The sequence below is a fragment of the Macaca fascicularis genome, chromosome 6 (genome assembly GCF_037993035.2).
Source record: "Macaca fascicularis isolate 582-1 chromosome 6, T2T-MFA8v1.1".
Taxonomy (NCBI): domain Eukaryota; kingdom Metazoa; phylum Chordata; class Mammalia; order Primates; family Cercopithecidae; genus Macaca; species Macaca fascicularis.
The window spans coordinates 107,222,661-107,240,426 of NC_088380.1; the positions used below are offsets into that span (position 1 = coordinate 107,222,661).

The window sequence follows — 17,766 nt, forward strand, 5'->3', positions numbered from 1 at the left end:
AATTTGCAGTTTTTATCCAGCATTATTCAGGGGAAAAACACTGACCTGGAAATCAAGATACTCTTATTATTGGAAATGATTGTCCTATTGGGGGCAGGAATCAGTAATTAGACCTTCCTAAAGTCTAAATTATGTATTATTTCTACATACTTACCTATATTTTTGATCTGTACTCATTAAATAGTCATCTATTTTGCAAACTGTTTCCCAAAGAACTTCTTGGCAGCTAAGGAAACGCAGCATCAAAACGTGATGGTTAGGGAGGTGGACATTGAAGTTAGTGGTTTCAAGTCCTTGTTCTCTCATTTTTGAGCTATGTAATCTTGAGCACATCACATGACCTCTCCCTTAATCTTATCTACGAAATTATAATATTTGCAGAATCCATTTCATAGACTTGTTACTAGGATTAAATCAGTTAATACATATTAAATATTAAAAACTATGTTTGGCCCAGAGTAAGGACAATTTAAGTCTTGATAACATATGAAGGGGGAGATTCAAATGGCTGATACACTTTTTGGATTACTATGAGTGCATATTCAATCTATTTTACACTAACATTATAGGCCTTGGTGAATTGGATTGATTTGATTCAGTAATCCATAGCTAATAAGCTTGTTCAAAAACTTAGAGGAATGTACATTTTAATAAAGTATATGGAAAGCCCGTACATATCCAAATGTTCATCTTGACACCTGTGTTTTACATTGTAGCATGTAATATAAGGAAAGGTGTGAATACGGTAATCTATATTTATATCATAAATTGTGTAGAACATTATAGATACTTAATTCTAAGGCAAATAAAAATGTATGCTCAGTTTTTAATTCTGGGAAGAGGTTTGTAAAAATAGTGTATTTTGGAATTTCTTAAAATAAGTATTAAATATGCAAAAATTTGATACATTTTAATATTCTTGGTTAGGAAAATTTAAATCATTTTCTTTATTTGGTTTATTATAACCAAATAAGAAGTCGGTTTATTATAACCGACTTCTCGGTTTGTAATATACTACCATCTCTTATTAATTTCTGAGAGTATTGTGGAATTATATGAGAACACATCATTCCTTTGCAGAGCATGTTGAACAGCAATGTTTCTCAGAATACATTTTGAAAAGGCCTGGGCTGTAATATAAAATAATAAGTGTAAAGAGAGGGATTATAGCAAATCATCCACCATTTCAGGCAAAACCATACCTAAACCTATTTTTAAATCATAAGCATTTAAAAATAATATTTGAGAGTAGGAATAAATTATTTGTAAATACTGCCTTTTAGAAAATTGCTTCAGGCATCAAAACTCATACTACAATCCTGAAAGCTCTTCCATAACATCAAAAATGGAGTTCCACATGATGAGGTCTGATTTTACCCCCCAAAGTAGCTAAGAATAACCCATTGTATATGAATCTTTGAAAAAGAAGGTAATAACACAAATATAAATAACATCTATATGTATTAATTATTGTCAGTGCTTCATTACTGGTCTCCAGTAAATGTTTCAAAATTGCAGAATGCTACAGTGGCTTCTTAAAATTTCTCTTAAATGTTTCTGCGGAAATCAATACAGAGTCTGAAAACAGACTTGCAAGTTATAGAAAGCCATGGAAGAAGATTTAAGCATGTAGTTTTTCGGAATCATCTCCTGGAAGGCAAATTGCAAACAATATTAAGTGGATCAAATAGCAGTCGAAATACTAAATCAAAAATCTGTCATAGAATGTGCAGTGTGTACGAACCCATTGTAGCTAAAATAACTCACTAACATTAGTCAGTGGGAGTGTGAATTGGATATAAATGACTGTCACTTGTGAAATACTTTATTCCCTCAACCACAAACAGAATGTACTACACAAAATATTGTTAAGGATTTCCTAATAGTCAGGGAGTTTTTGACATTGCTCATATTCCCATGTATACACTTACAAATAAATGGTTTGCCTAATTGCCAACCACTAGGGCTAAGGGGAGTGGAAAATCAAAGCACTAACCAAAGCTTGTTAAAAATGATCACTTAACATTAACGTACAAAGTATAACCAAGGGCTTGGATATATGAGATAAGAAAAGCAGTGAAAAAAAGGGATTTAATTTATTTTACAATTTTACAAATGATAAAACAATAACACCCGGTTGCTATACACAAACAATAAGAAAACAGTGTTGAACAGAATGAACTTGACAGAATAAACCTCATCTTTCAATTCCACAAATTCTATAAGAAATACTCAGTAGCAATTATTGTGTGCAGCAATGCTATCTCTGTAAACTCTTTTTTTTCCTGCTATTTACATTTGAAACACTTGTGCTTTTGCCTACACAAAGAAACGGTTTTTATTAAAAGGTGCTACTTAAATGAAAAACACAAGGCCTAGAGCCACAGTCTGAAAACTGTAATTCGAATACATTGCTAGCTTGAAGGCTTTACTTTTCTTCTTTATTATTATTTTTAAGATTTGGACATACTAGACTCTTACTGTAACTCTACATATGAACGACATAGAATTCAGTTATAAAGTAGATACCTCTTAAAGCAGGTTAGTAACTGAAGTCTCAAAAGAACTTCTTTATTCTAAAGTGGCCTTACTTATCTCCAGGGTAGTTCACAGTGCAGACCCTGAAGATGTTAGCATAACACAAATCTAGTGTGTACATATTACAGACTCAGTGTGTATAAACACATATACACATATATAACATTGTATATATGCATCACACATGTCTATTTGTACTATATAGTTATATCTATAGCACATATATAATAAAATATCTATTTCTAGGTGGGTTTTATTTGGATTTTCTTTCATCAAATACAAATAATAACCCTCACTCAATTTTTAAAACGTTGGGATATTGATAATGTTTGATGGGAAAACTTTCAAACTTGTAGAGATAACAACTAACTATACACAACTCTTCCCATACCCCTTCCACAATTACATATACTCCCTACAAAAACCACATGAAAACAATTCTTTTATGAACCAAGTATCACGTTATATGCATTATGTCTAACTGACTCAATCAGAAATAAATTAATTTGTTCATCCTTTTTCTGTATAGTAGCTGAATAACTAATTGGTATGTACACTACCCCTAGCATTACTTAAATAAATTGCTTTTGTAAGCATATATGTAGAAATTCCCATTAGTAATTGATATACAATTCATATGATATACAATACATGAAGACATTTGAATGCCCAGCACCTTCTTTCAGATAGAAAAACTTCCGCAGTAGTTTCATCAGTCCTGTGGGCTGAATCATCAGATTTGCCCAGAAAATCTATTACTTGCTCACTTTTTATTTCAGCAACTTAACATTAATTACAGCACAGGCTGAGTAATAATGATGAAAATGTTTCCATAGTCTATTCATGTCAACAGCACAATAACAACCATGTTCTGTAAAGGACAGGAGTATTTCACAATCAGCTGCCTGAGCATTGCCAGGTACAGGGTTAAATAGTAAAAAATAAATTAAAATATTAAAATTGTGAATATATGATATTTTCAAAGTAAAAAAAACTCCACTTATTTCAAGTATGCTTTTATAATTTGATTTTGTTATGATCCTTTATGCTCTGCTATTGGTTAAATCTCAACTCATTTTCTTATTCTTGCCATTAGACTTCATTGATCTTGCTCTGTTCCTATAAAAAGGCCACAGTAGATAGTGAAAGCGGGAGGGCAGATGGAAAGGTATACAACAAGGAATGAAATGGGCTTGTACGGTTTGTCTTCTTTGAACCCTAAATACTTTTAACTGAATTCATTCTTGACTATTGAACGTTCCCTGAGATGAACAAAAGTAGTCTCAGTTGATACTGAAGCCCTTTTTTTCATGCTGAACATTTTTGGAAGTGGGCAATGTATTTAGGGAACACAAAGGATACAGTAGTAACAAAGCAATGTGAAAAAGCTAAAAAGGCACTACTCAATGCATCTATGAGATAAACATCAATGCACAGAACAATTAATGGCTGAGATATGTGTGCTGTGGCCTTAACATTGTTTAAATATATTTATTGAAAATATACTAAAAATGATCCGGCTGCAGTGGCTCACACCTGTAATCCCAGCACTTTGGGAGGCTGAGGTGGGTGGATCACTTGCAGTCAGGAGTTCAAGACCAGCCTGGCCAACATGGTGAAACTTCGTCTCTACTATACAAAATTAGCCAAGTGTGGTTATGGGCGCCTGTAATCCCAGCTACTCACGAGGCTGAGGCACAAGAATCACTTGAACCTGGGAGGTGGATGCTGCAGTGAGCTGAGATGGCATCACTGCACTCTAGCCTGTGTGACAGAGTGAGACTCCCTTTCCAAAAAAAAAAAAAAAGAAAGAAAGAAAGAAAGAAAAAAGGAAGAAAATATGCTAAAAATGGCAAGGTACATTGCTGCTGCTTTTTAAAGACATACTTTAAGTGCCCAGATGGATTTTACCTATAAGATATTTGCTTGTGACTTCTAGATTTCTGTTGGATTTAAATTAAAGGCTACTTGAACAGCTTATCATTTGCAAGTAGTCCAAATTTAGATTTTATAAATCACTTTCAATTTGTTAAGTAAACCAGACTTTTCAACTTTACATTCAAAACATGTATCTATTCTCTTACAATTTCCAATAGATAAGAGGTTTAATTATAAAAGTACATTAATGTTCCATTCATTTTTAGCTATCAGCCTCCTATACGCATTAGATTTCACTTACTTAGAGACACATACATTCTCAAAAGATGTAACATTCTATATCCCAAGGTTTTACTATATTTTTAAAAGATGGCATCTCATTAAAAATATTGAGAACTGTACTACTGTGAATATCCTTTTCCATGGTAACACACACACACACACACTTCATGCTTTTTATTCATTTCTCAGATTGTTTTCCCTAAGAAACAAAACATATATATTCCCCGTGCATTTCTTCTTTCCTCAAATTGCCTCCCCAAGAAATAAGAAATCAAAGTAGAAGTGAGAATGCAGTGCTTCTGCTTTCTAAAGAAACACTCCACTATCGTATGTTACCAGAAAACTGGCCTACCGGTCAATTCTGTCATACATTAAAAATTTTTAAATTACTTTATTAATAATTTCATGTGTCTCTTGAAGAACACATGTGATATTGTGACTAAATTTAACTACAGAAAATATTGGTCAATTAAATTCATTTTAAATGCAAAATATTGACACACAATTTCATTGTTAAACCTCTTGAAATTAATCATCTCTGTTTTAAAAACAATACTCTATTAATAATGTTATTTCTGCACTAAGAAATTTAACAGTAATATATGAAGCATTTCCATATTTCTATTTGAATAACAAGGGGAATATCAAAGAACTGGACGTCACATTTCAGCTATATCAATCTAATATTTATTCTAAAGGGCAAAATGCTTCCACAAAATTATTATGTAATGCAAAAGGTGTGAAAAACATTTCAAATGAAAATAAAGCATGAGTTTGGAAATTTAAAAATATTTAGAGACAACTTTCACATTAATAGCAAAATAATATATTCATGTTAATAATATATTATTTTCATGAAAGAAAAATGGTTTGCTGTGTAGAAACGCAAGCGTAATCTTTGGTACCAAAGATCTTTTTTTCTTTTTTTCATTTTTTTAAAATTCTGCCTATTTTACCATCTCTGATGACATGGAACATCTTTCCTTTAGAATGGCCTAATATTACATAGTGGTTCACTTTAGCTGGTACCTTCTACACCACTGGAAAATAATATGCAGGTTTAGAGTTGTGCAAAATAAAACTTTTTAGAAAGTCGGCCGGGTGCAGTGGCTCACGCCTGTAATCCCAGCACTTTGGAAAGCCGAGGTGGGCAGATGACGAGGTCAGGAGATCTAGAGACAATCCTGGCTAACATAGTGAAACCCCATCTCTACTAAAAATACAAAAAATTAGCCGGGCGTGGTGGCAGGCGCCTGTAGTCCCAGCTACTCAGGAGGCCGAGGCCGGAGAAATGCGTGAACTTGGGAGGCGGAGCTTGCAGTGAGCTGAGATCACACCACTGCACTCCAGTCTGGGCGACAGAGGGAGACTCCATCTCAAAAAAAAATAAAATAAAATAAAATAAAATCTTTGTGTGATAGCTTTTAAAAAGTATAAGAACTTTAAAAATAATTAAAGTTTCTTTCCTCATTCATATGTATCTCAGAAAGGATTTCTAAGCACCCTAATACCCAAAACAAAAGAGATCCCAGAAGAAAAACAAAAACATAAATTAAAACATAAAATTCATGATCAGACTCAGAGTCCTGACTGAAGGCATTTACTTGAGTTGTTTAATCTTATGGATTTCATTGCTCAAACTGCTTCCATCTTGGTTTCTGCTGACAAGGATGGTTTAATTTCCCAAGGTCAGAGTTACGTTCCTGGGGTTCCTCTTCTGATGTGCTTGGCGTTGCTGTGGGCAGCCTGACAGTGATAAACATATTTGCTTTGTTAACTAATGATGAGTGCACTGTTGGATCTTGTAAACACTACTGATTATACATTCAAACTGTATTCTTAGTGGAAGTGGCACTTACTAGGACCCTTGAAGTCAAAATATTTAATTTTTAGAGCACTTTGCAGGTATTTCGTCAGCTGGTAGTCGATTTCTCATGAACGTCCTTTATTCACCTTTCAGTTAATTGGTGGATGCTGAAACCCAGCCGTGTTTTGGATCCTATTTTCAAATCTCCGGAAGCATCTTCAGAAAAGAAGTGCATATTGTTTGTTTCAAAATGTGCTTTATTGCTTTACACACTTTCCTGTTGTCAGTTTTAGAGCTCCTCTATTATGTAGCACATTTAATGTTTTGAATTCCAATGGCATTCTGTGAGGGCTTGCATTGGAAAAGTACCTATATTTTAAGTCATCATAATAATGATATTTGACCGCTTTTCCATTTAAATCCTTAGGGAATGGCCAGAATCCATACAGGTGAATTTCATCACAGAATCTTGTGGCAAGTGTATACATGAGGAGACCTGTGCTGGGTCTTTTGATAGGAACTTTATTGGTCAGCCAGTAACTGGAAAAACAAAAAACAAAATCAAGAAGAGAAGAATTTAGAGAAACAGAGCATATCCTATAGCAAGCATACAATGCAGAAAACTTAAAAAGTATCTTTATGAATAATATTTTAAAGAATTACTGAAGAAATATTTCTAAGCATTTAGAAAATTTGATGCTTTTATTTTATTTTTTCTTTAATGTTTATTCTCTTTCTTATTCTTGAGGTCATATAAATACGCAGGGGACCTGGAATGTAGGTGAATATTACTCTAGAACCTCACCTTTGAAATGAATCAATAGCAAACATTTATATAATATGCAGAGTAAAATCTTCTCAAAAGGGACTAAATATGACTGCAGAAGTCATGGTAACTGGGTAAAGATTAAATAATCTTCCTAGAAAAAAATAGTTTGAAACTATGCCTATAGATTTTCAAAATGTATGATATTGCAATTAAAATTCCAAAGAAATAAATGCTTTATCTATGTTATATCAACTGATTTATTCAGCTCTAATTTTCCAAGTCATAAGGTACTAAAGCAAATTAGAAGCCTTAGTTCCACTCATAAATAAAAAAGTTGTAGAATAATTGATAGTTTTCCACATACACAATTCAACATTTTGTTAAATAGATAAAATATATTTCAATGCTGATAAGTACTTTACAGGCAATAAAGCACTTCAAAATGTTTAAATCCATAATTGCTGTCAAACATTCATGTGAAAAGCACACAAACTCACATCTCTGGAAGAAAGGAGATTTCCAATATTTCTTGGCATATTCATTTCCTTAAGGGCAATGATGTTTTTTGAAAACAGCTGAGTGTGGATTTTTCTCTTACTTTCAAAGTTGTCCAATTATAAACACAAAAACTTAATAAGTTTAAAAATTATTTTGTTTTTGCTATTGTCTTATATACTCTGCCATCCAGATGTAAGGGAAATATGTTAGATCCCATTTGTTGCTGTATTTAATAAACTTGCTTTAGATTTCACATATTATTTTCTTTTTCTCTAAAACTTTTATAAAGCTTTCCAGGGGAGATAAAATATATCTAGATTACTGAGTATGAAAAAAACTTAAAGTGAGATGTTACTTCATTTCCTTAAATAAATTTATACTTTCAAACCTCACTGGAAACATCCAAAACAGGGAAAATATACCTCACCATAATAATTCTATATTTTGTCTTTCATTTTCTCGCTTCTCTGAATCAGGAATGGCCTTACACATATTCTATTTTTCTCATTTACTGAAGGCCGTGGGCTAAATATTTTGAGCTGTATGAAATGTGTTATGAACCATTTATTATCACAATTGTTTTGAGAACGTCTGTAATCAGTAAAGAAGATTTTATAAGAAATTTTCAGAGAAGAACATCTAGGAATTTTCTCATAACTCAGAGTAACTTAATGAGCAAAACCATAACTTATACACTATTAACATAATGAAGAAACCATAGAGCGTGATTCTATGCAAGGAGCATAGTCAAACTTCTTTGAAGACTTTGAAGAAACTATGATATGGCCTGAAGCTCACTGGGCTCTGAGAAAACAAGTGTTTTTTAACATGAAATAATGATTATAGGAAAGTATTGCGAATGTGATCTTATGTGAAAGCATTGTGAACGTGTATGGTTACAGAGGTTAGGTGATGCAGTTGGTTAGTTAAAAAAAACTATCTATTTATAAATTTTTAAAGTAAGCCAAGCAAATTCACATTCAGTCAAAAAGAAAAGAGTATTACCATTAGGCAAAGTCAATGATTAGGAATAATTTGACAGTATGAGGTTCATGGTGAATTATTTCTAAAGTGAGAAAAATGCTGCTATATTACTTGTATGAAACTCCAAACTTCTTACTACCAATGAATGCTTTCCATTTCCTAATTCTGGAGAGATTTCCTCAAGGTTCATGTAACTATGGTTGCTCATTGACAAATACCAAAGCAATTTCTACATGCAATACAAATAAGTAACTACAATGTTAGAAATGCTGAAGGCAAAATTATTTTCTTTAAAATGGTGTCAGAGATGAGCAATCACTCAACCTTTTTCGATTCAGCGCATCTTATGAGATACCACAAATAGAATATCACTGAAGTGTCTTGAAAATGAAACTGGGATTGCGAAGCATCTTATTTGAAAGTAATGGGTAGAGTGGCTTTAAAACCTTTCTGTGGTCTTGTTCTAGATAAATTAATCTATGCAGTTAAAATACTGAATTAATTTAGCTTTAATTCAGCTAACAGAAAAATAAACTTTGCGATATTTCATTTGCAACACTTTGAATAATTTCAAAGAAAAATATACCATCAATATTTCAGGACATTTTTGAAGAAACAACATAAAATAAATGCCACTTATCCTATTGATTTCTAAAAAGTGTCACAGGAAAATACACCTTAATAAATGACATCAATATGTAACAGATAAGTTGAAAAATACCTTAAGTCAGGCAATAAGTAATAACTTTCTAAAAATTTAAAAACACAGAACTGATCAAACAGTCAATAAGACTATATTTTGTGTTTATTATCAACCTAATGTTGTTTGAAATTATATAGGCCAATCTAAATTATAGTAATTCAGTATTAAACCAGTAACAAATTCCACATGTGAAAAGAACAAAAATAGATATTCTTTTAAATTCTGTTAGCATATTTGGTTAGATAATAATTATCAGCATTAAAAGCTAGAGCCCAGACTACATTTTTGAAATCCATACCTGAATGTATACACCTATATACAATTTGATATTTGAAAACTGCAAATTCTTATGGAGTCTATCAAAAGAGATAGAATATTAACTTGTGTTTCATCCTCATTAGGAAAAATAATAAATTGAAAATAATGCATTATAAAATAATGGAATAGTCACACTGTTTCAGTATAGCATGTTCTAATTTTTATCCCAAATATACATGTTATAGTTTAAAATTTAGCAAAATTTTAAATTCAACCAATAATTTAGTTTGCATACATGTATTTCTTTCTATGTAAATTGATTTTTTTGTGTGTTACCAAATCAATGTAAACTCCTTGTAGAAAATTTGAAGAAAAAAAAATCTGAGTAAGAAAAATATTACCTATAATCCATACACATAAAGATAATTACTGCTATAATATGTGACATTCTTCTCTGGTTGATTTGGATCTTAATATATGTTACATTCATACATAGACATATACAAGTTAGTTTTCATCAGAGAGGCTTTGTTTTATTTTTAATATTATTAATTTCCTTTCATTCTTCCTTTCTTCCTTCTTTCCTTCCTTCCCTCCTTTCTTCTTTCTTTCCTTCCCTTTTGTTTTATGATTATACTTTCTTCTGTTGTATGAAACATTCACTCTGGACTTTATGTGTAAATAGAACATTTATTACTTTTTAATAAATTTGGTAGCCTCTATAGATCTCACTACTCTCTCACATACAAAACAGAGCATGAAAGCTGTGTTTTGGCTAAGTGAGGTGTCTTATATACTCTTGCTCCAACATGGTTGTTCCATTTCTTACATCAAAGAAACTCAAAATTTGTAATGTCTCTACCGACCAAATCAGTGTGCTATAGAAGGCTATATTTATAGTCAGTAGCTGCAGCTTTGAATCTGTGATATGTTTATAAGTACTTGAGAAAGCTGTTTCCCTTCCTTGGAGCCCAGTTAACAATATTTAACATAAAAGGTTGTGATGCTGTAAAAGAGGAAGTAAAAGTAAAAGAATATAAAGCTTGACATATAATAAGTAATACTACTTGGCTCTCAGCATATCCCAAAACAATCATTCTTCAGTCCCACTCACAAATCCCACTTCTCTCTTGGAAACTTCCGTGACTACTTATTGGCTGGACAATTGTGGTCACGTTGTTTAACCTCAATGGACATATTTCCTTAATTGTGAAACAAACATTTAATTTATGGCTTTGGGGTTTCCTCTATAAAATTCGATTGTAGTTTCAAATCTTCTCTCTCCATGAAATTGTGTGAAACACTCTTATTCCTTGTCTCCTTTCTCCTCACAATTTTGTTCCCTCTCCTTCCTTCAGGTTGTAGTACATTGCAGAGAAAAGAAGGTACCTAATAAATGCTTACTGATTTTAAATCCAGTAATATTTTAGATTGTATCTCATAATAATAGCAGATAATAATCACCTGATGAGTCAAAATACCTGATTATTTCAAGCAACCACAGTTCTAGAACAACAATGTTATAATTAACAACATTGATACTAAGGAGAGCTCACATTCAATATATTGACAAACAAGGAAAATTAGTTTGTGTTTATATTTAAATAAAGAAGTCTAAATTTTTAGAAGTATAACATTGGTGCAAAAGTAATTGTGGTTTTTGCTATTGAAAGTAATGGCAAAAACTGCAATTAATTTTATACCAACCTAATAATGATAGTTTTTTTCCTCTTAAAATATTAGTCTTCTTCAAAAAATCAAATGTGATAATTTCTAGAAGAATTTGAATATCAAGGATGGAATTTCACTGTGCCAACAGTTGTAATTTAATGTTATATTATAAACAAAGTTTCCATTAATGAGCCCAGAAATTCTTCTATCTGGAATGTGAGATGAAGTGTATAACAAAATATACCTTTATATTCTTAATTCAGGAGCTCCTCTATTTCTCCTCTCATATTTATCTTCCAATAACTGAGATTTGTGCTTGATTCCACTGGAAGACTATGTCACGGGTTAAAAAAATGGTTTTTGGTTCTTCTAGTCTACGGTAACTTGAGATATTATAAAATAATTGGCTTTTTTTTGATGTTTTTTTTTGAGACAGAGTCTCGCTCTGTCACCCAGGCTGCAGTGCAATGGCGCGATCTTGGCTCACTGCAATCTCCGCCTCCCGGGTTCAAATGATTCTCCTGCCTTAGTATCCCAAGTAGCTGGGATATCAGACACCCACTACCACACCCAACTAATTTTTTTTTTTTTTTTTTTTGTATTTTTAGTAGAGACTGGGTTTCATCATGTTGGCCAGGCTGGTCTCAAATTCCTGATCTCATGATCCGCCTGCCTAGGCATCCCAAAGTGCTGGGATTACAGGCATGAGCCACCGTGCCCCGCCAAATAATTGGCTTTCTATTAGTAATCTTTGCAGAACATATCTGCACATTCTGAACTCTAGAGTCACGCCAGAAAGCTAACAGAGACCATTTATGATGATATTATTTTTCCCATCAAAAATCATGTATGGAACAATAAATAAATGTATGTTTTTTTGAGATTCCATCATTCACATTTGTCAATATTTCCATTCATTCTTATGAGGAGTATATGTGTGTCAACCATATAACATGGAACTTAAAGCAGTCATCCCTGGACATATTGAAATGGAATATCTGCTGTTTTCTTCCCTACTGTTAAAATAGTCCTTTCATTGTATTCTAATCTGCAGTATATTATATAAAGCACAAGCAAGTTAATTTTGTTTTGAAATTATTTTGGCACAGTTCATGATACCTTTTAAGATTATGAAATGGCTTGTGCTGTCAGATAAAGCAGGGTTGATAGTAAATTCTTTAAATAAAAGTAGAACTTCCAGCACTGAACTTGCTGAAAATAATTCACTCTGCCATGAAGTAATCCTTATAGTATGCCAGACAGACAATAAGTGATAGATCTTAGATCTTGTTCTAATGTGTGTAAATAAAGGGACAGACAGACATATTTAACATGATTTGGCAAGCTAAGTGTAAACCTAGGGGTAAAAAGATAAGCAATTATTAAGAGATAGCAATAAGAATAATTTATTGAGAGTATATAATGGGCCAGAAACAGTGTAAAGAGCTCTATATATGGTCCTTTTTCATTTAATCCTCGCCAAAAACCTATGAGTAGATGTTATGTCATATATGAGGACACTGAGGTTTGGTGGTGATGGGAAAGAAAGGCTAAATAATCAGTTAAAAGTCACAGAAATTGTAGGTGACAGGACCAAGATTTAAGCTCACATATACCTGGCTATAACTATTTTAATTTTAACTTTTAAAAATTGTTTTCTTTAGCTACTTAAGAGCATTCAGCTTGGAATAGCAAGTTCTTAGGATCATTACCAACAGGGAGTTAATTGGTGGAAAAAGTAAACAATGATCTGTATGGTGTTATGGTGATTAACAGGCCAGTATCAATAGTGATTTTTTTCTATGTATGAAGCTTTTTGGAAATTTTTTTTTCAAAGGTAAATAAAAGAGGACTAGTATAAAGGACCCACTTTTCCCATGTACACTCTCAAAAGTGCTTGAAGTCAGAAGACAATTTTGTACTTTCACGATATATTTTACTTAACCACATTGCAAATGACAAAGGCAATGACATTGTACCAAAGGGTAAGAATTTCCTTGCAGAGTTTTATGATGCTTCTGAAGGTATTTTGAAGTCTCATTAAAATGAAAGCAGAAGTCTGTAGCTTTAAGAGGTCAATTGCTAATTTTTTTTCTACGTGCCCTTTGTATTCAGAGCTCTGCGTCAAATAGCTGAGAAAGAGAAAGTAGAAAATATTTTCTACAGAAGCTCTTCATAGTATACATACAGAGAATACTTTATCACACTTTATAAGCTTAATTCATCAGAGGCATAAACGACTCATGGCATGAGGAAAGGAATGGGGATACTACTTTATGCTCAATGATCACTAAATTCTATTCAGTACCAATGTATGTTATCTGACATCTATCAGAGAAACAAGGCTTTGCCCTTAGCTCTGAATTTCACCCCTCTTCTTTTTATCTGTCTATGCACATTGTCACATCAAGTATGGATACAATGTTAAGAAATTCTAGATCTACCTATATTATGTTAGTTCAGCCAACTGTCTCATATTTAATGAATACACAACTCCCATTATTGTGATATTAGTAATTTTACTCCATATAGTTTCAAACCACTTTCACATGATCCTCATAAAATATTACAATATACGCAATAGAATATATTATCATCCCTACTTCATAGAGGATGCAGTTGTGGCTCAATAAGTAAAATAGCTTATCCAGTTTTGTTCAGCCAACAAGCTGTACATTGGTATGTTGGTGAATGTTTAAAGCAGACATTGGGTGTCGGGAGACAGTTCAATGATATATATAGCATTTGTCAGTTTCTGTGGTGTAAATGTTACCATCATGGCTGATTTCAAGCTACCAACCTGACATCAGTGAACACTAAATTGGGAAGAGATGGCGCAATGAGATCTTACAAGCCAGTACAAGCAAGCTCCAGCATGCTGCAGACTGCAGAAGAGAGAGAAAATATTCCTTCTGACCTGCAGCTTCATGAGTTTTAACCAACAAAATTCAATTTAAAAAATTACTTAGAAACATTTCCAGGTATTAGTTGTTTATTCCATTTGTGAAGAGAGAAAATAGAGTAAACCATTTATTAAGAGAGAAAGTGGAGTAAGGAAGCTATCTTTGTAAAGATAGCATCACTACCTATTAATATAAATGTTTACCATTATCTAATAAAAATAGAAACAGAAGAGATAAATGATGTTTTTATTTTAAACTCATATTCAACAGAATACTGGAAACACAGTTGGTACTTAATGCATGCTTATTTAATTTATTCTTGCTGGCATTTTAGAGAATTGTAGTGTTAATAAAACAGCATTCTCATGACTTGCTAATCCCTGAGTTACAATATTCAATAGTTTGAAAGTATTGGAAAAACTGAAGCCCGGCTTTGATGTACCTTTGTTAATGATGTGATCTTGAGCAAACCATTTAAACATATTCGGACTCAGTTTACTCACCAACAAAATGAGGATCTTAATATGGTTTCACTGTATCTAAAACTTTCACTTCTATATGATCAAAAGCAGTATGAAATTCACAATAAGGAACAAGAGAGCTCATTCAACTATAGCAGTAGTCTATCCTTTACATCTTGCTGGCAGATACTAACTACCCCTACTTTATCTGACATAACATGCAGCATTTCTCTTCAACCGCATCATGGAGCTCTTTGATTAGATCATCCCTACTGAAAAACTTACAATATAATTTCCACTTTCCTGTAATACTCGTAATTAAGGGTCATATAATCTTTTCTCCTAACAAATTCATAATTAATGTTTATTTCAAATTTATTTATTCATTTTAATTAACATATAAAATTGTATTCATTTTATAAAACATGATGTTTTGATAATGTTTGATTATCTGAAAGTTATAAAATGACCCATTACAATTTAAAAGCTAAAGCTAATGTAAGAGAATTAAGTCACAGGAAAATGGAATCTTGCTGAAAATTGAGAAAAATTAAACAAAAATAACCATAGAGAATACTCTAGACTTTATTTACCATGTCAGATTGTTGAATGGAATTAAAATATATGTCTCCCAAACTACATATATGATTCAACTAATCATATGTGGGCTAGATTTTGGTGAAGAAGAATTTTAAAAATAAACATCATATAATAGATGGATTATAACTGCATTAGTAAAATATATTTGGGGAGTTGTCAAAGACAATGCTTAAAATCTTGAGCTGGCAAATTGGAGGTAGAGTAAAATATGAAACAGATGTCAAACCACAGATGTTAATGGCCTTTTTTTTAAATCCATTACTATTTCAATGACCTTCACTTTTAATCCTTCTGAGAAAAAACTGAAACTCATAACCTAAACTTCCAGAATGAAGAAGTGGTGACGTACAAAAAGTGAAATACTAGAAAAATAGAAAAGGGATGGTCTTCTGAAGCATGATGAAGGAGTTAAATTAGGTTAACATTTAAGTGCTCTTATGAGATCAGGTTACTGTTTGAAAATCAAAAACCATGGAAACTGTACATTTTTCTTACTAAGATTGAAAGGAAACAGTGCAATAATTAATCACAGGACATAGAATCCTACAAGAAAAAAAAAAGCATTAAAATACAAGGAGTGGTAGTTGTGTAGGTAATCCTAAAGCTCAGTAAAAACGGGTTAGATAGGGAAGACGATAATGATCTAGGTGTTTATCCATGCACATTTTTTCTTTACATTGACATGGAGTCCAAGGAGGTACTTAGAGAATATACTTCCATATTCCCCAGCTTATATGAGGTTAATTTCCCAATAAAAGTTAATTTTACTATGACAACAAAATATAAACAACTCTTCTAATGATCTGATGATCTTATTTTAGCTTGATTTGGACTGTTTACAAATGGATATGCTCAGTTTACATCAATAAGTCAGGTTACATTAACCTCTCAGTTGTGCTAAAATCAATTTCAAGAAAAGTAAGGACCAACAAATGTGATCTATATTCCATTGAATAATGTAACATTCTTGCTATCAATGTACACTAACTAAACATCAGTCAAAGATCAGAGTTCTCAAATCCCAGCAAATGAATAGAATTAAGATAGCCATAAGCAAATTCAAAGTGGTTCCTAAAAACATTCTCAGCAAGCATCAAACTAATAGCATTTGGGAAGGTTAGTCAAATATAAATCTTTATTCTCTATTTTTATTCCTGCCATAAAGGGCAGATACTGTAGGAACTGCCCATTTAGACAATTGCCTTGTCCCTGGCATAAACTGAACATTCAAATAAGGACTTTCCATGAGCATATAAGAAAGGGAACTTCCCAGCTGAGAAAAACCTCCATGAAGGAATAATGCTAAGACAATGTCAAGGTGGCAGGCTTTGGGTTTTGAATTCTATTACAAAGCCACTGTTTTAATTCTGCTCCACAAAATTAAAGAAAAACTTTCAACTTTTAGCCCTGAAACTTTAAAGGGCTATAAGATGCTATGAAATATGTTTCATTAGTCAAATATCAATAAATACCTGGATTGTTTTTCCCCTCCACATGTTAATCCCTATTTGGTGAAATGTCAATCTATTCAAACCATTGTTAATTTTCCTCCCTTTACTTTATGTTAAAATAAAGTCAATGGTGATACCTTCAACACATTTTAGGCAGAATCACTTAGTTTAAAAACTGCATTTATAAAATGATTGCCGAAATCAAGAATGTTAATATAGAGAAAGTTTCTAACATAATGTTAATGTTCCTATTGAACAACTTCGGTACAGTGAAAAATCTTAGGACTTAGATTGCAGTCAGCCCTCACAGTGTAAGCTCTAAGCCTTGGCTAGTCCTTGTCACGTCTGTGTTTCAGATTCCTGATCTCTAAATTTGGGCAAGAACCTCTTCCCTTTAGGAATGCTGAAAGAATTGAATGATACCATACAAATAATAGTTCACTGTAAATTACGTATCAATATGTAAATGAAATGTAATATATTATGTCGAAGCAATCACATTAACAAAGTCAGGTCACATTACCTATGTACAAGTGTTAGAACCAGAGCAACTCCATCTTGAATAGGAGCTCGGTGAAATAAGACTGAGACCTACTGGGCTACATTCCTAGACAATTAGGCATTCTAAGTCACAGGATGAGACAGAAAATCAACACAAGACACAGATCATAAAAACCTTGCTGATGAAACAGTTTGCAGTAAAGAAACCAGGTAAAACCCACCAAAACCTGTAATCCCAGCACTTTGGGAGGCCGAGGCGGGCGTATCACGAGGTCAGGAGATCGAGATCATCCTGGCTAACACGTGAAACCCCGTCTCTATTAAAAATACAAAACATTAGCTGGGCGTGGCGGCGGGTGCCTGTAGTCACAGCTACTGGGGAGGCTGAGGCGGGAGAATGGCATGAACCCGGGAGGAGGAGCTTGTAATGAGCCGAGATGGCGCCACTGCACTCCAGCCTGG

General features: G+C 32.8%; 1 protein-coding gene across 3 annotated transcripts in view; it reads right to left on the bottom strand.

Moving 5' to 3' along the window:
* Window positions 1-2,077: 2,077 nt before the first annotated feature.
* ST8SIA4 (ST8 alpha-N-acetyl-neuraminide alpha-2,8-sialyltransferase 4) overlaps window positions 2,078-17,766 on the bottom strand; it is a 101,484-nt gene continuing 85,795 nt past the window's right edge. For 2 of the 3 annotated variants that reach the window (XM_045394044.3, XM_005557440.5), the window contains one exon: window positions 2,078-7,045. In XM_045394044.3, the coding sequence (XP_045249979.2) occupies window positions 6,763-7,045 (283 nt within the window). In that variant the 3' untranslated portion in view covers window positions 2,078-6,762. The remainder of the gene's footprint in view (window positions 7,046-17,766) is intronic. The other variant, XR_006698812.3, reaches the window with a different exon arrangement.